This window comes from Ochotona curzoniae, unplaced genomic scaffold, assembly GCF_017591425.1.
Source record: "Ochotona curzoniae isolate NIBS_2020 unplaced genomic scaffold, NIBS_Ocur_1.0 contig_66, whole genome shotgun sequence".
NCBI classification, from domain to species: Eukaryota; Metazoa; Chordata; class Mammalia; order Lagomorpha; family Ochotonidae; genus Ochotona; species Ochotona curzoniae.
The window spans coordinates 21,655,343-21,682,076 of NW_024466512.1; the positions used below are offsets into that span (position 1 = coordinate 21,655,343).

Sequence of the window (26,734 nt, forward strand, 5' to 3'; positions counted from 1 at the left end):
TCAGTTAAATGGGAGGGAGATCAGAAATGGGGACTTAAGCCACAGGGTGAACCTGACCATCAAGGAGCCTGGTGCTCACATGGAGTAGGTGCCGCAGCATCCCATTTTTACCTGCAAATAACTTGGATGATTCCAGAAGTAAGTCTACTGAGCTTACAGGCCCCCACTATTCTGAGCTGGAAGTTATCATCAACTATGGCAAAAGGAAGATGCTATGAAAAGTCCACAGTACCAAGGCATCTAACCCAATCTTTGGAAAAAAGACAAATAGCCCTAATTATTGCTAGTATTCTCCACCTCAATCTTGTCCAAGTTTCATTTCTACCCACAATTAAGTGCAAATGAAGAGGAGACCAACTACAGCTGTTCAGACTAATGGTACCAGAAGATAGCAAAGGAGGAGACTTGGTTGCTTCTCTGCAGCTTTAGATTACACACACACACACACCCCAACCAACCAACCAACCAACCAACCCAAACACCTCACAAAAACCAAAGGGTTTTCTTTACCCAAGCAAAAAACAGAATGACTGAGGGGGTCTCAGTGTCTTTTCTAACTAAGAAACAAGTAATGAAGGTTACATTTATGATTTGTCAAAAGAAAACTCCAAAGAGTGTCCCTGTTTCTGAAATTAGGAAACATCTTAAATTCACCAAGGGAAAGGGTAAAGCTCTCCCATTCATAATTCATGTCCACTTGCAAACTGCACAGAGAAGGTAAGAGAATATGCTTAGCAGTGACATACACAGGTGAAGCAGGGATGCTGTCAGTGCCCAAGCAGCCCCAGGGGGAAGTTGGCAGGCACATCATGCTCCTCACAGGTGCACCTGCCTTTGCAAGGGGCCCTGCCCAACCTCAGCAAAGGCCATTTTCAGGATCTACTGAAGAGAAATTAATCTCCAACCGGGACATTTTCACTTCAGAGCCAAGGGTTCTCTGGCTCCTTTCTGACCATTTCTCTGAATGTTTTGAGACTCTCTTTGTTTCACTTTCTTTTTAAAAAGGTCAAACTTTGCAATTTATTCTTGCCCAGTTGGGGATTAGTGATAATCAATTCCCCCTGAAATCATGCAGAGATAGTAAGTGGGGTTTACCTTCTCTGGAAATGAACTTCTACTTACCTGATTATTTCTTCTACAATGAACTGGTAAATGACCCTCAGAGCTGAGAAGTCTTTTTCAGACTACTTCACTTCACTCCTATTCCCTTCAGTGTCAGAGAAGACAATTTGAGAATAACTGCAACTGAGCTGAAGGGTCCATGCCTGCAGGGTCCACCTGGGGCGCGTGTGTCAGCCACACAACAGTTAGAGCCTCTGGCCTCTGCACTTGAACCCAAAGGGCAGGGCATAGTCCAGGACAACAATGGCCATCTCTGCGTATTCACTTTCCAGCACAGCGCGTTAACACAGGCTAGTGAAGTTATGGCTACTGACTATTTTCAAACGGCCTAAGAACCATCCCTCTTGAATGCCTAGCCTTTGTGTTTTCTGGGTCTGAGGGTCCTCTTACCTTCAGCTGTAGCAGAATGCTTAGCTAATCAAAATGCCATGAAGAGTCAAAATAACATGCAAGAACCCTGTCTGTGGCTAAGCAGAAACAATTCTCCGCAGCATTTGGCTAGCTGGAAAGGGAATTAAGATTGAGAACATATTTTCCAGACAACAGCTTTCATTACCGGGAAACACTTTCTGAAGAGAACTTAGATCTATAAACTCAAAGTCTTCATAAATCAGAAAACAAAACAAAAGCAAACAACAACAAAAACATCGCCAAAATAAAAACAAAAACAAACCAAACCTAACCTAACCAAAACAAAAAACCCACATGTGCATGACCTGTCACTACACGGTAACAAAATCCAGTCTGGAAAGATACCTCTCTACAAATCAGAGAGGAGAGTTAAGATGCTTCTTTCCTCCTCCCTCTTGAAACTAAACGGTGCCTGGTTGTAGGCTGCTTGGAATTGGCTCTTGCTTTTGCTGTTTTACACCAGCTGGCTAAAACATAGCTTTCTTAAACTCAACTACATGAAGAATGGGAATAATGGGCCTCACAGCCCAATTTTCAAAGGAAACTCAAGACTGCCCTGTGATCTCTGAGCCTCTGACAGGTGTGGCCACACCACCCATAAGCTGCCTTGGCCAGGTCAGCCTGGCCCTTGCTGGGTACATTTATTTATGTTGTTCAGATGGCCAGAGATATTACGGGCTGGGGAAAGCAGAGAACAAGTTAAGGCCAGGAAAAAGGAGAAACGAAGGAGAAGGCAGCTTCTGTCTCATCAATAAACCCTGTATGCCAAACTTCACCCTGATCCTCTCTCTGCCAGCTCTGCCCTTTTGCAAACACCAGGCTTGGGAGAAGCAGAAGGCAGGCTCTACAGAGCAAGGTGCAGGTCACATTCATTTTTAGAGATGATATTTATTGGCCTAAATGCCCAAGAAGCCAGCTTTTACTTCTGACCATCTCTTCAGTGAATCCACCAAAATCGGGGGCCTGGATGCTCATAAGGTGTGATGAGGCAATCAGAGATGGGAACCAATGTGCAAGATGCACTGAACGCCTGGCTCTAGTCATTTCAGACCTTTCTGTGGGCTGAGCCTTACCAGTGATTTAAGATGAAGCACAACACTTTTTATTACACATCTAATTGGTAATGAGAGGAAATGCAATCAGCATCTCCTTTCCACACTCTACATGGAATCGAGGAGACTGCTGAGTCCAGAAAGATGCAGCCATTGATGAAGCCCAGCAAGTGCTGGCCCTTAGGCCCCCTCCTTTTTGGGTTGAGGAAAGAAGAGAAGAGAGTTGCAAAGATAGCAATAGCATCTCGGAGGAGAATCCAGAGCCAGCGCAGGGTCACCTGCAGCAACGTCTACATTGCCAAGTGTGAGCCCCGAGCTCTTGCAGCAGCGGCGTTTTCTAGGTGAGTGGGTGCCTTCCAGCCGAGGACACTTCACACACTCTCTTCTTGGATGGAGAGGAACAGGTGGAAAGTGCTAGAGGTGGTGGGGAGAAGCGAGGAGGGACAGAAGTGGAGAAAGAGAAGGGAGGCTGCAGGCCCCGATCTTCCAGTGTATGCATTCTTGTCTTCTATTTGCCTGGAGGCTACACCCAGAGCTCCATGTCCTCAGAGCTGTGGGGCTGGGCTGCACTGTTAACTGGGAGGCACTGGGTGCTGTCTGCCTGCACCCCCAAGTCCCTAGGAAATGTGTCACTCCCAATAGGTTATATAGGGCAATTAGTTCTGCTTAATGGCAAAGCAAGAGAGATTCTGGCAAAACACTAAATATATTTATAAGTCATCTTTGTCTGGAACCAAATGAAAAAAAAAAAAAAAAAACCACCACAGGTGCAGGGTAAAGGAGGAGGGGCGGGAGGTTGAAAAGTTCATTCACAAATGAAAAACGTCTTCCAATAGCAGCATTGAAGCAGGTGGCCGCGCTGAGGAGTCTGTCCTGGGCCGACTGCAGACCAGCTGTGTCCCAGCAGCAGCCTCACTGCCCCACTCTCGGCTAGTCCGGGAAACTGGGTAATAGTTTGATTTTACTGTTGTCGCTCGTCCTGGTATTGGCAGATATGTTAAATACCGCAACTTTAATGAATCCTGTGTGAAAACAGAGCAAACAGGCATTAGTCCCTTTCCCCATGCTCCCCACTCGCTCTAGGAGAAAAAAGCCACGCTCTTGGCTGTCAGCTGGGAAACGGACTGGTGGGGTGGGGGAAGAGTCTTGTTAATGGCTGCCACCTGCTCATGGCATGTGGGTGCTCCTATCAACATGACCTGACTAGGGACCAAAGGCAGGAGTCACTGTGACATGCTCAGGGCCACGGTGCTCAAGCAGAGGACTTGGGTCTTGAGGTTGACAGTGAATGTTGTTGGTATCTGGCATCAAGCTTTCGCTTGCTCCCAAGAATGGCAGGACAGGCAGGGATGGGAATACAGCAGAAGAAGACATCAGCCTGGTGGTTTGGCTGCAGAGTCCTGGTGGTAAGAGGAAAGGGAAGCCGACCGTGGGCCTGCGTGCCAGAGGTGCACCTGCTACCAGCAAGCACAGTAATGTCACCAGTGGCTGCAATCTGCCTGGAGACTACAGCACAAGTCGGGACTGCAGATAGGAACTTCAGAGTCATCTATGTAGAACTGTGGGCTGATGCCTTGGAAGGAGACAATGTAGCCAAGGAGGGAAGCTCAGGTAAGGCAAAAGGGCCAGAGACAGGCTCTTAGTGCTATCTGTAATCTGTGGGGATGAGACTGGAAGAAGACATAGAACCCAATGTAAGTACATGTCCATGGCAACCGACAATCATGACCACTCCACCGCAGGGCATGCCAGGTGTGGATCGCTCCCCTCCCCCCAAGGAGGAGCAAACCCAGAAGTGTAAAAGGACAGTGCACATGTGCTGGAGCCATGGGAAGTGAGGCAAGCGTAGGAGTCGAGATGCTGTGAGCACAGCCTTGCTCCGCAGCAGCCTGTGCCGTTTTCCCCAACATCTGGGTTTTAGGACTTTCCCCTGGCTCTGGGAGGATGGAGGCCTAATCTGTTGGCAGAGCTCCTGCCTGGATCTTCTCTGTCTGAGAGAAGGGGAGGAGTGGGAATACAACTGAGTGACACCAACCTGGCAAAGCTGCTAGTGTCAGCATAAAATCCCACCAAGAGATATTGCCATCTACATGTAAGCTACCAAACTGGCTCAAAAACAATCAATGCAGGCAGTTGACTGACATGGAAACTATAACACCACATACAGGCTTTTGGATGGTAACTTAGCTTTCAAACTACTTTGAATCTCATTTTATTTTCAAGATAATCCTACAGGGGTGAGGGGGTAGGAGCAAATTAATTCTACCACACAGGCAGGGCCCCTAGAATCTGACTGCCTTTAGTGAATGGCAGGGTCCCTTGGCCACCCAAGCCTGTCTCATGTCTCACTGCTTTACAGAATCTGGTAAGACATAGGGTGTGACAAGGTTTCCCAAACACCAACTCCTTGCAGAAAGTCTGTCTCTGAACCAAGGCTGTCTCGGACCCAAAGTAGTCCATTCTCTTATCTCTGCTCACAATTTTTTCTCATACCTGGGTAAGTACGAGGTCAGTGTATGCATATTTATCTGGAGATGTAGGTGTATGTTCGAGAAGGGGAACGAGGTGGTTCTGCTTGGGCAGCTGGATCGTTTAGGAAGTCCCAGATGAGGATCGTGTCATCATGTGAACTACTGACAATCTGGAATTCATCAAACTGGAGTCGGAAGACTCTTCCAGAATGCTCCTGAACGGAGGCAAACAAAAAAAGGTGAGAATTTGAACTGAAAACTGAAAGAACACCAATTCACCAGCATGTCTAAAGGAGGCTATCATGTGCTGCTAATTTTCATTGTACCACTTAGTCATTTAGAAAACGAAGGAAAAACAATCACACTAGAAAAGTCAAGTACTGGTCAGCTAATTCCATCAGCAAAACAGATCAAACAATATCCTTTAGTTGAGACAATTACATTGTAGTTAGTTGCTTACTACTAAGCTTATTTAAAACAGATGAGTGCACTGGTTGGGACCTCCTTCACTTTATTTTGTCTCTAAAATTCCTTCAACAGAGGTCAAGGGTTGGAGCAAGAAGTGGTGAGCTGCTCAATATGTATCATCAGTCAACCTTCTCCAACTTGCAAAACCATTTCTGTGACACAAACTATTACCATGACCCAGTTCAGGTTACCTGTGCATGGTCAACCAGGTCAATTCGCAAAACTCATGAAACTCTGACAGTTGGTTCTCATAAGTGAATATGAGCCTGTTGCAGGACACTGCTGATGGAAATCAGCACTGCAATCAAGATGCAGAGCATTTCTGGCCCCTTGCTAGTTGGTATTATCTTAAATCCAATGCTATCATTGATTTGGCCTGTTCTTGAATTTCATACCAAAAAAGTCTGTATTTTTATGCTGGGCTTCTTTTACCCAACCAACATTTACAAGACTCCTCTCTACTATATATATATAATATATAATTTATATAAATTAGATTTAATGCTGAAATCAGCTTTGCATATCATACCTGGATAAGTTTAACCTGGTCACATTATGCCATTCCCTTTATATATTTTCATTTTGCCTTCCAAACAAATGAAACACAAAAAGTTTACAAAAGGCAGTGTGGGGCCCGGCGCGGTGGCGCAAGTGGTTAAGGTCCTCACCTAGCACGCCCGGGATCCCATATGGGCGCCGGTTCTAATCCCGGCAGCCCCGCTTCCCTTCCAGCTCCCTGCCTGTGGCCTGGGAAAGCAGCAGAGGACGGCCCAAAGCTTTGGGACCCTGCACCCGCGTGGGAGACCCGGAAGAGGCTCCTGGCTTCGGATCGGCATAGTATCGGCCGTTGCGCTCACTTGGGGAGTGAATCATCGGATGGAAGATCTTCCTCTCTGTCTCTCCTCCTCTCTGTATATCTGCCTTTCCAATGAAAACATAATAAAAATAAATCTTTAAAAAAAAAAAAAAGGCAGTGTGACAAAGAAAGAAAGCAGATAGAAAGGCAGGAATCTTCCATCTACAAAAACCACAGGTGCACTATGCAAAGCTAGTTCTTGGGCGATCACCTACTGCCTTCCAGGCACATTCACAGACAGATGGATGGAAGCAGAGGGGGGACTCAGTCCCAGGTGCTCCAATATGGGATGCGGGTGTCCTAAACAGTGGCTTAATCCGTTGCATCACAATGCCTGCCCCAATTTACATTCAAGATCTAGCAATGTACAAAGATGAGCACCTATGTCCATGAAAAATACTGATGGGTACCAAGTTATTCTTTCCTTGTCGTGCCTTTTTGCCTGGGGATTAGGGTAATGATGAATTCACAGAATGTGTTAAGAAACATTTGATCTCCTTGTATCTTAAAGAAGAATTCAGAAAATTGGTGAAGTTTCTTCATTAAATGTTTAATGAACTCATCATTGGGGCTTGGTCTCTGTCTTAAAAGGCCACTAACAACTGATTCAGTTTCTTTAAAAAACCTAAGCCTGTCGAGATGATATGCTTCTTCTGTGAATTGTGGCATGCAATTTTCAAAGAATTATTGTGCTTCATGTAGGTGATTAACACTGTACACTGAGAGCTGTTCAGTGTCCCACTAGATCTCCAATGTCATGAAATCTGTGGGGATGTCAGCTCAGTGCTGGTATCAGTAATCTGTACTTCTCCTTTCCTAGTCTTGCTGCACACTTATCAATTGTATTGATTCTTGAAAAAAAAATCAGTTTTTTTGTCAATCTATTTATGTGATAGGTGTGTGCAGACACATACAGAAACAGAGAGAAAAAGATCCCATGTTTTCCATCTGCCGGCACACTGCAAAAACGCCTATGAGCACAGCCAGATGGGAGCTGAAGCTGGAAGCAGGGGGAACCTGACACAGATCTTCCATGTGGGAGTAGAAACTCAATTCTAGGAGTCAAATCCAGGTTCTCTGGTGTGGAATATCAATGTCTTAATTGCTAGGTTAAATGGCCATTTCCTCAGTTTTGTTTTTTCTATCTTTACACACACACACACACACACACACACTTTAGAAAAGAACATTTACTATTTGTTTATTTCTTTTTTATTTAATTTGAAAGGCAGAATTACAAGGAGAGAGTGACAGGGAGTTTCCACCTATTCCCCACATGGCCATGATGGCCAAGGATGAGCCATTCTGAAGCCAGGAGCAAGGAACTTCTTTGGGTCTTCCAATCACATGCAAGGACTTGGGCCATCCTCCACTGCCTTCCCAAGCCACTAGCAGGGAGCTGGATTGGAACTGGGGCAGCCTGGACTTGAACTAGTGCCACAGGTGGAGGCCCAGCCTGCTAACACTACTGTACTAGCTCCAGTCGGAGTTTCTCTATTCATTTCTTTCTTTCTTTTTTTTTTTTTTAATTTCATAGATTTCTGTTCTAATCTTTATTATTTTTTTCTGCTTACTCTGGATATAATCTCATCTACTGGTTTATTCAAGCAGAAACTTACATTATTGATTTCACAGCCTTCTTTTCTAATACACATACTGATGCTATAAATTTCCCTCTAAGTGCCGGTTTCTCTGCATCCCCCAATTTTTTAACAAGATGTATTTTCATTTTTGCTTGGGTCAAAATACTTTCAACTTCTCTTGAGCATTCTTCTTTGAGTCATATGTTATTTAGAAGGGCGTTGTTTAATCTCCATTGATATTCTAGCATTTTCCAGTTACTGATTTCTAGATTAATTCCATTGTGGCCTGAGAGCCTACCTTCTCACCTGATAACAACCCTTGCTCTGAAGTCTGTTCTCTGCTTTATTAAATTAATACGGCTCTTTTAGCTTTCTTCAGATTAGTGTTAGCATGGTATATTAGTTTGCTACTGCTGTTGTAACAAAGTATGACACATTAGGTGGCTTAAAAACAGAATGTGAAAAACACAACACAACACAACACAACACAACACAATGTGGAGACTAAAGTCCAAGATTCAAGGTGGGGGTGAGAATAGGTTCATTCTGAAGCTTCTCTCCTCCCTTTGACTTCACATAGTCCTTCCCTCTGTGTGTGTGCATACAGGACTAGAGCCTACAATGATCTCATTTAACCTTAATTACTCCTGTTGAAATTCTATCTCCAAAATACAGTCACATTCTGAGGTATGTTAAAACTTCAAAATGTGGGCACAATTTGGTCCATAATACATGGCATAGTTTTTCAAATATTTTACTTTAAGTCTAAATGGGTCATGACATTTAAATGGTTTCTTATAGATAACATACAGTCCACTGTTTTTCTCTGATCCACTGACAATCTGTCTTTTAATCCCAAGTAGCAAAAAACACAAAGAAAACCACACCAAAATACATCATAATCAAATTGCTGAGAATCAGTGATAAAGAGCAAATCTTAAAAGCAGCCAGAGGAGAAAAATACATTATGTGTGCAAGAATGAAGATAAATGACTTCCAACTTCTCATCAGAAACTAAGCCAGATGAAAACGGAATGACATCATTAAAGTGCTGGAAGATACTGTCAACCTAGAATTGTTTAGGTAGCGAAATATCTTAAAAAAAAAAATGAAGGCAAAAGAGAGACTTCTTCAGGCAAACAACAGCTGAGAATAGATGTCACCAGCATAGCTCAGCACACAAAATGTTACAGGAAGGTCTTTAAGCAGGAGGGAAATGACAGCAAGGACCAAAACCAGCTACTGTGCCAGGCTGTGATCTTCCTTCTTAAGAGATAAGTTGGAGATAAAACAAATCAGAAAATGGGCAGGAAAATGGTGGTGGTGGTGGGGTGGGCGGGGGAAGGACAAGAGGAAAAAGGTAGGAATAGAAACAGACTGAAACCCAGCCATGTCAACATTATATTGTATGTAAAGGGCTGAAATATGGCAATCAATTTAAAGTCCAAGACAGTCAGACTGGAACAAACTAACAAACCAATCAAGACCCATTAAATGTTGAGTATGAGAAATCCATTTCAAGTATTATGCAATGAGATACCACTACCCACACACTCAACTGACTGCAATTCCTAAAAATACCAATGAGAGTACTGCAAGGATATGAATAGCTGGAACTTTCCTACATTTTAGTAAAAATCCAGACCTTTGGCCCTAAATGTCACTGCAGGAAATAATTTGGTGGTTTAAGTTTAAATATACACTTATCAAAAGATCCATAAACTGTACTCATAGATATTTACCAAAGAGAAATGAAAACAGTATGGACACAGAAAAGCCTGTACAGAAATCAACAAAAACTGGGAACATTCCAAACATTCTTGACTGATGAATGAACTAACCAAATGATTTATCCACACATCAGAATACTACTCAGCAATAAAAAAGGTAACCGATACATGTAATCTCAGATGAAGTGGAAAAAACTGAATACAAGGGTCTCACAATGTATGGCTTCATAAGGAAGTGAAACTGTAGGGCTAACAGCTGCTAGTGGGGATGGGGTGGGTGCTGATACAGAGAGGAACACGAGAATGGGGTGGGAGGGAATGATGGAAATGGGGTTACATAACTGCAAAATTCACAGAATTATATTTTCAAGTGGAATGCATTCTGCTGCATGTAAATTACAGCTCAAAAACAAGATCTGCTGGGCTAACTGTAAATGAATGGAAGTGCACATTTGAAGACAGGTGTGAAACATGCAGGTATGTACATCTGGCGATTAAAGAATGAACTTTAAATCCTACAAGGAAGACAGGCCCACCTAACTGTCGACTCAGAACAGTGGGCTTCAGATGTCTGCTCTCCTCTTTTCCCGGAGATCTGCAGGGCTCTGTCCGTACCAGTGTCTACCTCTTTCCTAACAGAAGCAGCTTTTACCAGTGTAGCCCCTTGGGCAACAACATACTAAAGAATTTAGTGCATCTGAAGGTGACATTCCTCCTCTTGCCTCGCTCTTCTTCCCAGTGTCACATTCTTCAAGCAGGGAATACAAGAGATGTGACTGAGGCTGCTGCAGGCACCATGCCTTGAACAGCACGCAGAACTGGGGGTCTGACCGGGGAGTTGGCGCAGACTCCCAGGGCACTTTTGGCAGGCACAGGTGTGCAGGTCCTCAGATGCTGGACGGGTTCCAATTTGAGTAATTATATTCTCTCCCCCTTAGTACCCCCTGCTGCTTCTGCTGGATACAGAATTCTTATTCACTTCCTGTACTAAATTGTTGTGCAGAGTTACTGTGCAGCTGTTTAACAGCTGCCACATCCCCCTCTCCATACAGTCTCTAAAGCATTTAGGGATGAAAGGAGCTATACACACATATTTTATTGTCAAGGATCCGTTACCTTCTACTGAGGAGTAGGTTCTGTGAAGTCCTAACTATCAAGTCTGGGTCTATACGTGCGATGCACCTGGCACATTCACCTTAACCTCCTCCTTTACCTGCTCTCTGAGCCCCAGAGATCAAAAGGCTCTTACCACAAGGGTCCGCAGACAAAGCGTTCCTGCAGGAGCTCGGGGGTCTAAAGCAGCTACCAGATCCCACACTTTAATTTTTCTGAAGATCAAAAAGGGAAAAAAAAACATGTTAGTTACAAGGAAAATTAGGGAAAAGCAAGTCATAGTAATAAATACAATAATCAGTATAGCTGAAATGACAAATTCAGCTCATGGGAATACATATGAACTTCATGTATTAGAGACAGTTCTGGCATTCATTGTTAGTTAAAAATTTTTAATCTTAATAGGCGAAGATGTCTGTATTTAACATAAAATGTATATCATGTCAGCTTTAACCAAACTGAAGACAGTTCATACAAGTCACACCATAATTTGGGGTCAAAAGGAGAACTTGTACACTTGATCTTTAATGATTATTTAGACCCAGAAACCTACCACTCTGCGTTGTCCTCTTGCTGGCCTGTTCTAACAATGGCCTAGGTCATATGTACCACTTCTGGGATTATATAAGCAAACTCACATTTTGACCTAAGTAAGGAAAAGTCTAGACTTTCTGAACATTATTTATAGATCATGTATCCACAAAGCATTTAACAAACAAAACCCATGAGATGGTTTCAGATGAAAGCCAAGGCAATGAAAAATACAATGCTGACCCAGATGGAACACGTCACTGCACTATGAACAATTTCCCAAGGGTGTGACAGAATGGCTAACGGGAAGCAGAGGAAGTAAGCTGGTCACACTTACTGCTCCTAGCCAGTTCATGAACTAAATGCTGTAGGTTGATTCGCTGTATTTACAAAGCTGCCAATATTGAGCTGCAGTCTTCTACTCGCTCCCCCACCTCAATAATTAGCCACCTTGATGAGAAGAAATGGTGACGAATCTTTCTCAAGTGATTTTATGCTGTGTCGAATGCTATTTTTTTACAGATTTATTTATTTTTATTGCAAAGTCAGAGAGAGAGAGAGAGAGAGAGAGAGAGAGAGAGAAAGAGAAGGGGAGACAGAAGTGTTTTCTGTTCGGTGATTCACTCCCCAAGCAGCCACAACGGTCGGTGCTGTGCCAATCTGAAGCCAGGAGCCAAGAGTTCTTCCAGGTCTCCCACACAGGTGCAGGGTCCCAAGGCCTTGGGCCATCCTCGACTGCTTTCCCAGGCCACAAGCAGGGAGCTGGATGGGAAGCAGGACTGCAGGGATTAGAACCGGCACCCATATGGAATCCTGGAGTGCTCAAGGCCAGGACTTTGGCTGCTAGGCCACAGCACCGGACCCGTTGAATGTTATTAAATATCGGGTCCATTCACAGTACGACTGGATTTTAATCACTAGACTGCAGAAATTGATGATTAGTGGACTCACTACAAATGGTCGCTATAAATGCTGACAAGAACTGAACTTCTAGAAATTCTCAAGGAGATCTGAGTTAAAAAGATCAAAATGCAAGATAAGACCTCATGACATTAGCCCCAAAGATACAGATCCCCAATGCACTAATAAGCTATCATTTTACACACATCCCGCTAGATTCAGTGTGTCAGGTTACCCATGAAGATCACATGCAAACAAATGCAGAAAACGCTGAGAAGGGCATTTTAGAAAACGCTACATAAGAAAAGGCGAGGACAGATAGACAAGAAATATTTTATCAGAGCTTTTCTGTGAAATCCATAAGTTTTGAGACCAGAAAAGATTCTATTTAACATTGAAAACCACAAAGGAGTAAGATGTATCTTTGGTTTTTAAGCCTGTTAGCAACTCACCCATCATAGGCCCCGCTGACTATTCTCTTGTTATCAAAGCGAATACAGCGCACCAGTTCCTCGTGGCCTTCCAACACCCGCAGACACGCACCGCATTCTATATCCCACAATCTGGAAGAGAACATTGAGTCAAGTGAATTTCCATCTATGCTGTTCTAAGCACATTGATATACTTCATACATCGCTTCAAAACCTGCAAGAAGAAATCAGTCATCATCCCGACAACAGCGCAGCGCTTTCAGCACAATTTATTTCCTTTCCACTACAGAACTCGGGCAGAAAAATGTATAGAATAAGTTCACATGTAATATGTATTTCCAAAGCACAATGCTTTATAAAATTCTGTAACCAGGTTCTCCCAGAAAGCAAATGGATGAGTTCAATACCCACAGCTGCCTAGGAAGGAGATGATTCTGCCTGAAGTCACTAATAAGAATGGACACCGAGGACTGGGCACCATAGTAGCAGCTAAAGCCCTCGCCTTGCATGTGCTGCGATCTCACATGGGCACTGGTTCTAATCCCAGCGGCTCCACTTCCCATCCAGCTCCCTGCTTGTGGCCAGGGAAAGCAATCAAGGATGGCCCAAAGCCTTGGGACCCTGCACCCATGTGGGAGACCTGGAAGAGGTTCCTGGCTCCTGGCATCAGACCGGTGCAGCTCCGGCCATTGCAGCTGCGTGGGGTGTGAATTAACAGACAGAAGATTTCCCTCTCTGTCTCTCCTCCTCTCTGTATATCTGCCTTTCATAAAAATAAACATTAAAAAATCTTAAAAAAAGAGTGGACACTGAATGTCACTGACAAAGCCCCCCCATGTCTGCCACTGAGGCTGCACCCACCCTTCGTGACAGTCTTTTTTATGCCACAGGAATGTAAGATCCATATCAACTCAAAAACTACCTACTGGCTGACCAATCCAAATGTGCTGCAGGAATAATTTCCATAAATCTAACAATGAACTTTATATTTGTTATAAATGCATTATTGTTATTATTATTATTATTAATTGGAAAGGCGGATATACAGAGAGGAGAGACAGAGAGGAAGATCTTCCATCCGATGATTCACTCCCCAAGTGCGCGCAACGGCTGATACTATGCCAATCCGAAGCCAGGAGCCTCTTCCGGGTCTCCCACGCGGGTGCAGGGTCCCAAGGCTTTGGGCTGTCCTCGACTGCTTTCCCAGGCCACAAGCAGGGAGCTGGATGGGAAGTGGGGCTCCCAGATTAGAACCAGTGCCCATAAGGGATCCCGGTCATTTAAGGTGAGGACTTTAACCACTATGCTATTGTGCTGGGCCCAATTTACAACTTTTTAAAAAAGACTTATTTTATTTGGAAGGTAGAGTTGGGGTAGAGAGAAGAGACTGAAAGAGATTTTCCTTTTGCTGGTTCAGTCCCTAAACAGCTACAGTGACCAGAGCTGGGCTGGTCTAAAGCCTGAAGCCAGGAGCCAGGATCTTCTTCCAGGTCTCCCATGTGGGTACAGGGTCCCAAGGCTTTGGGCCACCTTTCATTGCTTTCCGAGGTCACTAGCAAGATACTGGATCTGAAATTAGAGCAGCCAGGATACAAACCATTGCCTATATGGGATATAAACGCTATAGGCAGCAGTGCTGCCTCCAGAATCTTCGTAATTTCAAAGGGAAGTAAATTTAGTGAGTCACGAAATGTGAAACAAAACGTTTTTCTCATCTGAACTTGAACTGTGGTAATGCAACAAGGTGGAGGAATCCACCAAGGGTTTGGGTAGGGGTGGGGGGAATCCCAGTGCCTATAAAACTGTGTCACATAATGCAATGTAATTAATAAAAAAAAAATAAAAAACCCCAAAAAACTTCTTGAAGTTGGCATTGCAGTACAGTCAGCTTAGTAACCAGATGCAACCCTGGCACCCTATTTCAGAATGCCCTGCTTGTTAAGGCACGTGGGAGAACAGCACAAGATGACCAAATGTTTGAGTCCCCGCCACCCACATGGGAAACTAGGCTGAAGTTTCTGGCTCCTCCCTTTGGCCAGACCATCTGCTAAGTGAGACAGCAGTTTTATAAATTTCTCTCTATGCTTCCAACAAACAAAGAAGGAAATAAAAAGAAAAGAGACAAAGAAAAACAAAGAAGAAAAAAAAAAAGACAAAATTATCACTAAAAGAGGGAAACAGATCCTCTTCCCCCCCTCTCTCTCTTGAACAGCTGAAATAAAGAGAAAAGGCCCACGGTAATTTATTAGTCAACATTTACATTTCTGGGCTTGCTCAGTAGCCTAACTGGCTGAACCTCCACCTGCAGCACTGGCATCCATGTGGGCATGGGTTTGAGGTCTGTGCATTCCACTTCTAATCCAGCTTCTTCCCTATGGCCTGGAAAAGCAGGAGAGGCTGGGCAAAGTCCCTGCACTCAAGTGGAACACCAGAAGGAAGCTTTTGGCTCCTGGCTTTGAGCCAGCCATTGCAGACATTTAGGGAGTTACCTAGTTGAAGGAAGATCTTTCTGTTTCGCCTTCTCTTTCTGCAACTCTTTGCAATGAAAAATAAATACACCGCTTAAAAAAGCGTTAGCTTTTACTAATTTTAAAACTGATTCTACTTACTAAAAAGGGAGAGAGAGAGATTGATTTTCCAGTTGCTGGTTCACTCCCTAAACGGCTGCAACAGCCAGAATGAAGCCAGGTGTCTAGAACACAGTTCAGGTCTGCCACATGGGTGGCAGGGACAAAAGTCCTTGAGCTGTCACCTGCTGCCTCCCAGGATGCAAACTATCAGGAGGTTCATGTTATCAGGAAGATGGGATTGGGAGAGGAGCCAGACTGATGTGGCATGCAGGTAGCTCAAGTTGACATCATGACAGGTAAGCCATGTGCCCACCAACAGGACAAATTTAAAAAGTTCAATTCCATCTGCTGGCCTTTGTCTTTTTCTTCCTCATTGAAGCAGTAGTTTTGAAACAGGCCTACTTGCTGATCATACTGTCACAAGAAGGCAACACACTAACACAAGGTTTGTTGTGATGTCTCTCTCCTTGGGACAACACACCTGAGCTGACAATCAGCTCACGCAGTTGTAAAGGCAAGCACAGGGAAAGGGCAGCAGCCACACACCTGATAGTGTTGTCAGATGAGCCGCTCACCACCAGCCGGTCTCTGTACTGCAAACAGGCGATGCCTCGTTTGTGTCCATTTAAAGTCCTCACAAATTCACAGGTACTTGTGTTCCACACCTGAAAGAGAAAATAGCTTTGAGAAGTTAATGCGGTTCTTTTCCTGGTAAGTTTTATAGCAACTGGTGCCTTGCAGAAACAAACAAGAGTGAGTTAATAGCAGGAAGTCAAGTTTTGAGACAATCACAGAAGACAAGATTAATGAATGGTAGCAAGTTAATTTTTAGCTGGCTGATACGTTAGAGAATTTCTCAAATGGATATGGAGTGGTCTGGGCTTGCAGATATATTTTCTTGAACTTGTATGTACTCCTTTCCTTCTCATACTCACCATTACTTGTAGGGAATACCTCGCACCTAGTTTGTGAACTAAGTATTGTGCTTCTTGACAGTGATATTTAGATACGAAATTTTCCTTGATATAATTTCCAATGAGCTCCCTCCCTTATTCTAAGTTGAAGACTTAACTGAAAAATGTCTTGTTACCTTTATAGTTCTGTCCCCTGATGCAGAAACAATGTACTTGTCATCAAAATCAACAACATTGACAGCAGCTCGGTGCCCAACCAGCACCCTCCGGAGGGTGATGTCCGTTGGGGATGCCATGTCCCACACAGCGATGGAGCGATCTTTGGAGCAGGTCACCATCATGCCGTTATTGAAACGCAAGTGCAGCACAGCTTCACAATGGTGAATCAGTGTGTTGAGCATCTCGCCTGTATTCACATCCCACACTCTGGAAGGGATAGTGGAGATTTATTTAGGTGGTTCTCAAGCTAAACTACCACTTGTTAGCGTATCTGCCCACCCTGCACCCTGACCTCCATGCTTTTGTGGTTAGGACTCGGCCCTCTGCTTTTTCTGCAGTGACTGCTGAGGCAGAGGTGAGATGTGGAAGAACTAACCACAGCAGAGTATGGGACCCCTGGATAGTCTGGAAACTTTATAGCACGATGTATTTTACTTTGTTGCCTCTACATTTTTGCGTATTTCATTTTTATAACATTTCATCTGCTTTTTCCAGTTCTACCCCGTGGCATCTACACCGTTTCATGTTCGAAGAGGCACTCTGCAAGCAATGCTAAGCACAGATACGTGCAAGGACTGAGTTTGCATATTGTTATGCCTTTAAGTCAAAAGAAACAGGCACAACCTTTTCTGTACACAAAGGGTAACATTTAACTTTAGAGAATTTAACAATGCTATTAACCATTTCCCCCTTGTGTTAATGCATTGTGTTTGTGGAATCCTTCACTTAAGGCAAAATCCCTGACTGAGGTATCCAGCAGTGCTGTCGGTGCCCAGAATCTGAGCTACCCTGGACTCTGGCAGCATAATGGCTGTGTCATCAAATCACTGCCACGTCTGGAAGTGCAGGGGCCCTCCCCGAGTAAAGCTGGCAATTAAAGACTGTGGGGCCAGCAGGGGAAGAAGGGCTGGCACAAGACAGCATCGCTCACCTGCACACATTTTCAAGGAGATGAGACATGCCTGTGCTATAGTTACAGCCATCAGAAACAAAAGCTTTGTTCCATTTCTGCCACTCCCTGCTGAAGTGGTTTGTCTAAGGACTCAAAGTTTGCCAGCCAGACAAGAAAGGTTTCCATAATGGGTGACTCTAAATTTCACAAAGTGTGGTGTGTAAAGACATGCAAAAATGCAAGCTTACTTCAGTCATACCAAAATCAAAGTTGTTACTTTTTTTTTTATTATTTGTTTGAAATTGACACAAATGTCAAGGAGAGTTCAGTTTATTATTTTCCTTTAGTTTCCAACCATATTCATGTGGACACACAACACGGTACCTAACCACGACAAAGAACAGAAAAGGTCTGGCGTTTCAGAGTTCAAAAGAGTTTTTGAAAATTTTCTACCTGACTGTGGAATCCGATGACCCAGTTATGATCACCCTCTCGTCATACTGGAGACACAGGACGGAACCAGTGTGGCCCGTGAGAATTCGTTTGCATTCCAGTGTGCTTTTATCCCATATCTAGAATGGCAAACAAGATCCTTTTAATTATGGTGATAATGGGGTGCTGTGGAGACTTGTTGGCTTTATTATGTGTTTGATCCCTGCCCCAAAGAATTAAAGCCCAGAGGGGTGTGGAATGCATTCTTATCTACAGGTTAAGTTCAGTACTTACACACATGTGGCAAATTTTATCCTTTCATTAAGGAACAGGGGTGGCTTATAATCATGTGAGGACAAATACAGCAATCAGTAGCATACTCAATTTATTTCAAGAGAATTTAACCCTAGCACTAAGTTCATATACTCTTCTAGGGGAAAAGCAGTATCTGCCCTTCAAGGAAAGGCAAGAACCTAAAAATTCTCACTTCCCAGGAATACTGCTTAGAGTTGATGCTTTGGGTTGCTTTTTTCAACGCAGCACACGCCCACTCTCTTAGTAACCCTACCACAACTTAAAGAGACTTCACCTTGATTGTGTTGTCTCGAAGGCCGCTTACTATTTTCTGATCATCATACTGTAAACAGTAAACTCCTTTGCTTGTTTCACTCCGGCAGTGAATTCTCTGTAAACTATGTCTTCCACATCTCCAATTAGATTCTATTGTCTGAGAAGAAGGAATGATACAAAGGCGGTCATTAGGAAAGGGTCAAAACCAAACTCAGCTGACTTCAGCAGCAACAATGACTCGATTCTTTAATCAACAGACTATGAAAAAACTTATGTTTTTTTTAAAGATTTATTTATTTTTATTGCAAAGTCAGATATACGGAGAGGAGAGACAGAGAGGAAGATCCTCCATCCAATGATTCACTGTTTTCAAGCGGCCGCAATGGCCAGAGCTGCAGCGATTCTAAGCCAGGAGCCTGGAGCCTCCTCCAGGTATCCCACGCAGGTGCAGGGTCTCAAGGCTTTGGGCCGTCCTTGACTGCTTTCCCAGGCCACAAGCAGGGAGCTGGATGGGAAATGGGGCCTCCAGGACTGAAACTTGTGCCCATATGGGATCCCAGCACATGCAAGGATAGGACTCCAGCCACTAGGCTACCATGTCGGGCCCAGACTATGTAAAACTTAACTGCAAACTAAAACTACGATTTTATAAAGCTGACTACCTACATTTCTAAAAACATTTTTGCATTTGCGATGTAGGCATTTATTTTCTATTTTTCTAGAACTTTCCTGCATGTAACACCTTCAGTTAAATAATAAATCTGGTGGAAAGGGGTCATCCACCAAGAATGAAGTGGGTTATGTGCTCAGTGCTGCTGCATGTGGTGATCACTACTCCCAATGGACTTCATGAGTGTTCAGTTCAGAAGACATGTGAATATCAGCTAATGAGTGCACGCCTAACAATCCCACTGAGACTGTGTGAAGGAATCAGTCTCTCTTATCTATTTATCTTCCAGCAAACAATGTTTAGGAGTTTTGAAAAATTTACCTGGCAATTTACTATATTTTATCTACCCTGCTCACTTGTAAGGATATTGATTTTTAACAAACATCAATAAACTTTAATGGGCTTGCTGTAACAATGTTACTGAGGAATGTTGATGACTCTTCATCAATTCGCCAAATACCCAAAAGTACACAGCTCCTTACCTCAATGTCTTGTATAATTTTAGGATAAAGTGCTCTGTAAAAAGAGTTGGGAGGCGCGTTTCCATCGGGAGGCTTGTTTTTGAATAAATACTGTCCCCTAAAAACAACAAATATTTCCAAATGAAAATCATAATCTTATACATTGACACATTGAGCTTTGTTATTTCTTCAAAGTGTTTTCAAGTACTATTCCATAGAATTTCCCTAATTGGGAAAAATATGAAGTTATAAGCCTGATTTCAGGAGTTTCATGTAAAAAAAAAACAAAAACAAAACTGCATTCTGAGCTTTATAGTATTTGATAAAGACTGATTTGCATTTGAGTAAAACAGAATGATGTCAAAAGACAGACTATGTATAATCAGAGTCCACCTACTGTTTATAGACAATATATGGATTTCCTGGACTTATTCTTGGCCAGTTTTGCTAGTGATGGTGACTATATTTGAATTAACACCTGCCCCTTAGCCTTTTACTTTGAGTAAAGTAGTGCTACTGTCAGCCTGGCATGGGGCACTGCAATGCCTCCTCAGGTATAAATGTCACTGTTTCTAGGTGACAAAAGCAGAGGCTGTTCCCATGCTGCTGGTCACAGAATGAAGGGATAACAGGAGTGCCCAGCAGCAAGTGGGGAAAAAAAGGATGAAAAGTAGCCCCTAAGAGCACTGTGCTGTCAAGTCTAGGGCAGGCAACTGCCCGTCACAGGTGTGTTCCTGGCTACACACACACACATACACACTCATTTACTGCAGCTCCTTCCTCGTGACAGCACATCTCTGGAATCCTCATATCCCAAGTTAGATCTTTGCTACGAAAAAAAATCAGTAAATGGCAATCACTTCCTGCTGGGTAAAAAATTTAATTCCTCATCCTGAAGTTAAGGACCCACCAACCACGGTGTGGAAGCTAGTAAAGCCCACTATGGGTGGACTGACTGCTGTTCGCACTGGCACCGTGCCTCGCAAAGTGGAGACAGGCAGAAATGCCTCTGAGTGTAATCCTGGCACCGGAGAAATCATGTTTTCTCTGGGCCAGTCATCCACTCCTCCCTCAGCACCTCCATTACAATATAATTAATTGTTCAATGTCTCCAGGAGTGCTTTTTCCCTGCCCTCTCCCTATCGCACACCTTGGAAAGGAGCTGAGAACATTTCCTATCGGGCAGGTAGCTGCTTCGGAGTTCTACGTTAATATAGAGAATAAAATGCACAATGAAGAGGCTAAAAGCGTACTGTTAAGAAAGAGAGGACTAATGCAACATCAAAGACCAGCATAAAGAAAAGGACAAATAAGACACATTATGAAACAGTTCTGGATTAAAGGTACCGTTCGGTGAACGATTTCATATGGCAAGCATGTTGTAGGCAAATAAGAGACTTGACATGAGAACACTACAGGGCTGACTCCAGAGGCCACACTATCTTGCTGCTTCTTTAATGCCCATCATTCTTGAGATTCTCTTCCTTTTGACCTCTTGCAGTCACAAACAGGCCCCCCAAGAGATTCTGCAGACACAGTGGCATTGTCTCTACAGTGTAAGTATAGAGACCTCACACGTACTCCAGATCATCACATTTACCATGCCTTGATAAAATATTCACATTGGTGAAGTGGCACAGCAAGCTAATCCTCTGCCTGTGGCTCCAGCATTCCATATGGGTGCTGTTTCTTATTTCAGTTGCTCTGCTTCTAATCTAGTTACTTGTCCATGGCCTGGGAAAGCAGCTGAAGATGGGTCAAGGCCTTGGGCCTTTGAAATTGAAGGAAGACTAATGTAGGTGTAGACTAGAAGAGGCATTCAGATACAGAACTGAGCTGGGTTGTTAAGCATTGCGCGTTGGGCAAGTGGGAGAGTCATGAACAGATGGAAGGGTCTCTCTTTCATTTCTCTGTATGATTTTTTAATTGATTTTCAAGATAATTTTATAATCAAGATTAAAGGTTGGGTATTAAGATAGTTCTGTATGTAACTCACAATGTAATAAATGGTTTTGTGACTGCTTCATTGTTAAATGTAAAACTACGATGTTTGAATCAAAAACTTTACATGAAATCTTGACAAAATTGGACTTTTGTGAATATGCTTGTAGTTTACTTTGAGGTTTGGGTATATGATAAATGTTAAATATTAAATTCAGAATGTTACCATAAAACCGGATCTGCTGATTAAGAAAATGGACTTTTCCCAAGTGGTCTTTTATTATATTTTTAAGAGTTACTATCACTGAGCACAGAGAACAGAATTAGTATTATTTAAGAGAGAAAACAGCAGAGTTCATTTCCAGGGGCAGACTATCAAATCCAAATAGATCTAACACACAACGGTGGTAGCTCAGAAATTCAAAGCTTATTAGAAAACTGTATATTTATTCACGTTTGGTTGGAAGAAGTGGGAGCCACTTTCACAGACAGCATATGGGGATGTGTGTAACCCAGGAAAGATTTGTTGACACTGCAGGGTTGTAATACCACTTCAGAGAGGAAAATTACAAACCGATCACAGATTAGTTTTTCGAAAATTGAGGAGGTCTTGATGGGGTGAGCAAGCATGTGCAAGTTCATGGGGCAAGTCAGGAAGACAAAGGAGGACTTCCTACAGCGCAGGATGGGTTTTCTGTTCTTTATAACTACTATAGCAGATACGCTGTGTAATGCCAACACAAAGCAAAATTAGGGAGCCTAACTTTTATCTTTAGCATTCTCACGTCTTGACTGCCCACTTCCTGTTCTCTCTGCCTGCTGTAACAGACTTCATAAAACACTGATGTCTACTGAAGGTACACGGTCATTTACTGTCCAAATGGGAACAAAGTGTATTTTAACAGGGAACAAAACTTTTATATCCAAAGTGATGAATCTCTTGTAACTGAAACTTCAGGTCAGTAGCTATTTGGAAGACAGTTTCTTGTTGATGTTCTTAGGGGTGGAGAAAATTTCCCAGTGGCCATGGTCTTCCCATGTAAGCAAACTACTTGCTGTGCTTCTAAGGCTAGCACTGGTACTTGATCAAAATGATGTCATTTAACTTCATATTTATTCTTCCTGTTATACTATACTTCCAGGATGGGTGTTGTGGTATAGAGGGTAAAGTCACCACTTGTTTAACAAGCATGCCCTATCACATAGTACTAGTTCAAGCCCTGGCTACCCTATTTTTTTTTTTAAGATCAATTTATTTTTACTGGAAAGTTGGATATACAGAGGGGAGAAACAGAGAGGAAGATCATCCATCCAATGATTTACTTCGCAAGTGGCCACAATGGCCAGAGCTGTGCCAATCTGAAGCCAGGAGCCTCCTCTGGGTCTCCCACGCGGGTGTAGTTGAAGGCATCCTCAACTGCTTTCCCAGGCCACAAGCAGGGAGCTGGATGGGAAGTGGGGTTGCCGGGACTGGAACTGGTGCCCATATGGGATCCTGGCGTGTGCAAGGCGAGGGCTTCAGCCACTAGGCTCCTGCACTGGGCCCACTACTCTACTTCTGATCCAACATTCTGCTTAATGTTCCTGGGCAACTGGAATCTGGTTCATCGCCTAGGTAGCCTAGGTTCTGGCTACCCATGATGCAGAACCAAATGGAGCTCTGGGCTCTTGGCTTGAGCCTGCTCCAGCCTCAGCTGTTGCAGACATTTGGAGAGTGAATCAGAGGATACACAATCTTCATCTCACTCTGCCACTCTTTCAAGCAAACAAACAAATAAATAAATAATAAATCTTTTTTTAAAAAGTCCTTCCAAGATATGAAGCCAGTAATGACAGGATTTCTATTTTTCTACATAATAAAGTGAGAACAGGAAAAACATAGCTGAGAAGTAGCTATATGTTTTTAAAAATATTTATTTTTATTGGAAAGTCGGATTCACAGAAATATCTTTCACCTGTTGATTCACTTCCCAAGTGGCCACAACAGCCCAGAGCTGAGCTGATCCAAAGCCAGGATACAGGATCTCTTTCTGGGTCTCCCACACAGGTGCAGGGTCCCAAGGCCTTGGGCTGTCCTCAACCGCCTTCCTAGGCCACAACACAGAGCTGGATGGGAAGTGGGGTAGCCAGGACACAAACTGGTGCCCATATAGGATCCCAGTGTATGCAAGGTGTGGACTTTAGCTACTAGGTTACTGTGCCAGGCCCAATATTCTTTATAGTTATGTTTTTTTACAGAAATAATTAATTTATTTAAAAGTTACAGAGAGGGACACACACACACACACACACACACACACATACACATAGAGACACAGAGTAATAGAGAAATTTGTCGTTTGCTGGCTCATTCCCCAGATGGCTACAATGGCCAGGGCTGAGCTGGGCTAAAGACAGAAGCCAGGAGCTTTCTCTGGGGTCTCCCTGTGGGTGACTGGGACGCAAGCGCTACTTCTTCCAGGCCATTAATGGGTAGTTGGATTAGAAGTGGAGCAGCTGGGACAGAAATTGACACCATATGGGATGCCGGTGTTATAAGCAATGGTTTTACCTTCTATACTACAGCGCCAGCCCCCTTTTATACAATTATTACATAGTCAAAAACTGGTATTTATCCCCTTAATTGAATTTGAAAGAAAAAGTTAAAAATCTTAATGGCTAGAGCAATGGGAATCTCTTATCTTTGACAAATATTCTCTATTCTTAAGTTCTGAATTTGTTCATGATCCTAGTTAAACAACTTAAAAATCAGTGAAATCTCTTAGGCTGCAAACTACGAGGTTACTTCTAAAGTTTCTGGATAATGGAATTAAAGGTGAGTCTATTTTGATGCAAAAGTTTTTTTTAGACCCATGCAAATGAGAAAGCAAGAAAACCTAGAGAAAACCTAAATCTTAAGAAATAGCAAATGACATTAAATTTCAGTTTTCATTCTTCCTGACAGCAAGAGTTACTATTTTACTTGTACATAAAATAAGACTTACAATATAATTACAAAAGTAAAAACAAAACAAAACAAAACAAAAAAGAGGAATGGCTAAAGGCATGAAATGTTTTGAAAAACAAAAATAATCACTTGTCTTAGAATATTTTAGAGAAAAACTCGATGTGATGGTTTTCATGAAGTTCAAAGTAATTTGCTTGTCTTGTAAATTACCCACCAGCCCCTTTACATGATACTAATTTCTATCTAGAGAAGAGAATGGCTTAAACAGGATGTTCTATTATTAAACAGTATTCTAATTTTTTTTTTTTTGCTTAACAATAATAGCACAATATGATGTTTTAGGAATGACTGGTCAGAAGAAATACTACTGATTGCATGAACAAATATCTCTTTCTATATTTTTCACTACAAATCAGTAGTGAAAAACGGCATTCGCTGTTTCCAACCATCTTGCAGTGACATAATGGCTGGCCCGAGAGTTCTGTGATTGCTAAGCAAGTTACAATGCTCACCACCCTCTCCGTTCTGCCAGGCCTCTCCACAGCGAATCTGTCCGGACCATTCTCTCGATGAGTTTCTTCCATAACATGCCGTCAGATGTCACTCGGTACCACTCCTTGCACACAAGTTCAGCAGCACATAATGATTTGGCATCCAGGTATGACAGAATATTCTCAGCAATATGATCCAAACCCCGAGCTTTTGGTGGTGGGAGGAGGGGAAAAAAAGCGCGAAAAAACAAAAAACGGGATGGTGAATGATTTTTTCACAAAAGGTCCTTTAAAACAGAATAGCATTTGTTCTGTTACAAAGGCATATCATTGTCCCTAGTGTAGTCCAGTTGCCTTTTCAAACAGAGGCTTGGGTAAAATGAGTGTCAATAATTTTTCCATAAGGTTACAGAAATGAACAGTATTTTCCATCTTCCTTTAGATAAGGAAGTTAGAGTTAACAACCAGCAAACCCCCCAAGACATTAAAAATAAAAAGGATTCCAGAAAACAATTCACATCTATCTATATGGATTTCAACACTAGGGGATGTTCCATGGATGGCATCTCAAACTCTGTGATTCAGACCCCCCCAAATCTCTATATTAGGTCCATTTCTCATTCTGTTTCTATTACTGCTGCAGTTCCAAAGCTATTCAGTCAAAGAAATACCCTTTAAATGTACTGGGAGAGCAGCACTAAGTCAGAACGTGCTGGGTTATAGAATTTGGGGAATGCAGAAAGGAAGAGAAGAAGGAATTACAGATTGATGTAAGAACATCCCAAGAGGAAGGACACTGAGGAATGCTTAAGTTCAAGGATGAGTTTAATTTCAGATGCTTTAAAGAAATACAAAAAAACAAAAAACTGTGTATGAGAATAGCTGCTGCCATAAACCTAAATGATGACAGCTGACCAAAAATGGAGAAGAAAAAAAAAAAAAGCTAGACTATCAGCAAGTTGGCAAGAATTTTAGAGGGTATTTCGTAGGATATGAAGAGGAAGACAGTTAAGATAAGATCTTGGGCTGTCTAGATCTGATGGTCACCCAACTCTGTACTGGAGTCTCAGTGGTAAAGATCCTACAAGACAGAAGAATGGCATTAAGAAAACTTTGTGCTGCTGTTCTAAATTCACAAATGAGACAAAAACATTCAAGGTTATTTCTCTTCACAGATTATGTGTCAGTTTTTCTAAAAGCTTTTGAGAAGAATTCCATTACACCCTGGGTGTAGTTGACACAAATGGTTTAACAAATAACTGAGTACCACACGTCATTTTGTGCCTTTTCCCAAATCATACACACACTTGGACGTGATCTGCAACAATCCAAACACGTTTAAACATTTTTCTAATTATAAAGACTGTATAGATATCAGTCACAGTTTCTAACAGACTTGGGATAGAAGACATTAAATAGATGCTGTTCAGCTGGCATCACATGTTCATATTTAAGCACAAGCATATGGAGGCATCCATCACCTACTTTGTATTGAAGAACATAATGATAAGCCAACTGCAGTTATAGTATTTAATACTTCATGTAAAATACAGTGATGGTACAATTCCTGAATTTGTATACCTAAAGTTTCTATACTATCACGGGTTGCCAAACTGCATGCCGGCGTTTTTAATGGTTGACATCAAATTGTTCCTGATCATTTACTATGTACCTGTAAGTCTTTGGAAGTAATTTCACCTAACACCGTAAACAAAACCATTACATTAATGGATTAGAGGCATTTCTGAAGCAGATAGTTTACTAAATGTAGCCAGATGGTGTAGGTTTATAAGTTCAAATGTCTGTAAAGCATGAGACTGATGATTTAAAACCTCACTGAGTGGACAGTAGATACGCTGTAGAGATCGGTATTGAACAAACAATACGCAGGTCTCATCACCTCCTGTGCTGTAAGCTTGAGAAAGCAGCATTTCTCAGCGCGTGGGGAAAGGCAGCAAT

At 42.7% G+C, this 26,734-nt stretch overlaps 1 protein-coding gene across 10 annotated transcripts in view; it reads right to left on the bottom strand.

Annotated features, from left to right (window-relative positions):
* Positions 1 to 541: 541 nt before the first annotated feature.
* BTRC (beta-transducin repeat containing E3 ubiquitin protein ligase) overlaps positions 542 to 26,734 on the bottom strand; it is a 150,990-nt gene continuing 124,797 nt past the window's right edge. For all 10 annotated transcript variants that reach the window (XM_040992280.1, XM_040992278.1, XM_040992279.1 and 7 more), the window contains 10 exons: positions 24,797 to 24,983; positions 19,418 to 19,514; positions 18,285 to 18,422; positions 17,717 to 17,835; positions 16,329 to 16,578; positions 15,785 to 15,903; positions 12,690 to 12,800; positions 10,943 to 11,021; positions 5,079 to 5,271; positions 542 to 3,607 (listed from right to left, as the gene is read on the bottom strand). In XM_040992280.1, the coding sequence (XP_040848214.1) occupies positions 5,110 to 5,271; positions 10,943 to 11,021; positions 12,690 to 12,800; positions 15,785 to 15,903; positions 16,329 to 16,578; positions 17,717 to 17,835; positions 18,285 to 18,422; positions 19,418 to 19,514; positions 24,797 to 24,983 (1,262 nt within the window). In that variant the 3' untranslated portion in view covers positions 542 to 3,607; positions 5,079 to 5,109. The remainder of the gene's footprint in view (positions 3,608 to 5,078; positions 5,272 to 10,942; positions 11,022 to 12,689; positions 12,801 to 15,784; positions 15,904 to 16,328; positions 16,579 to 17,716; positions 17,836 to 18,284; positions 18,423 to 19,417; positions 19,515 to 24,796; positions 24,984 to 26,734) is intronic.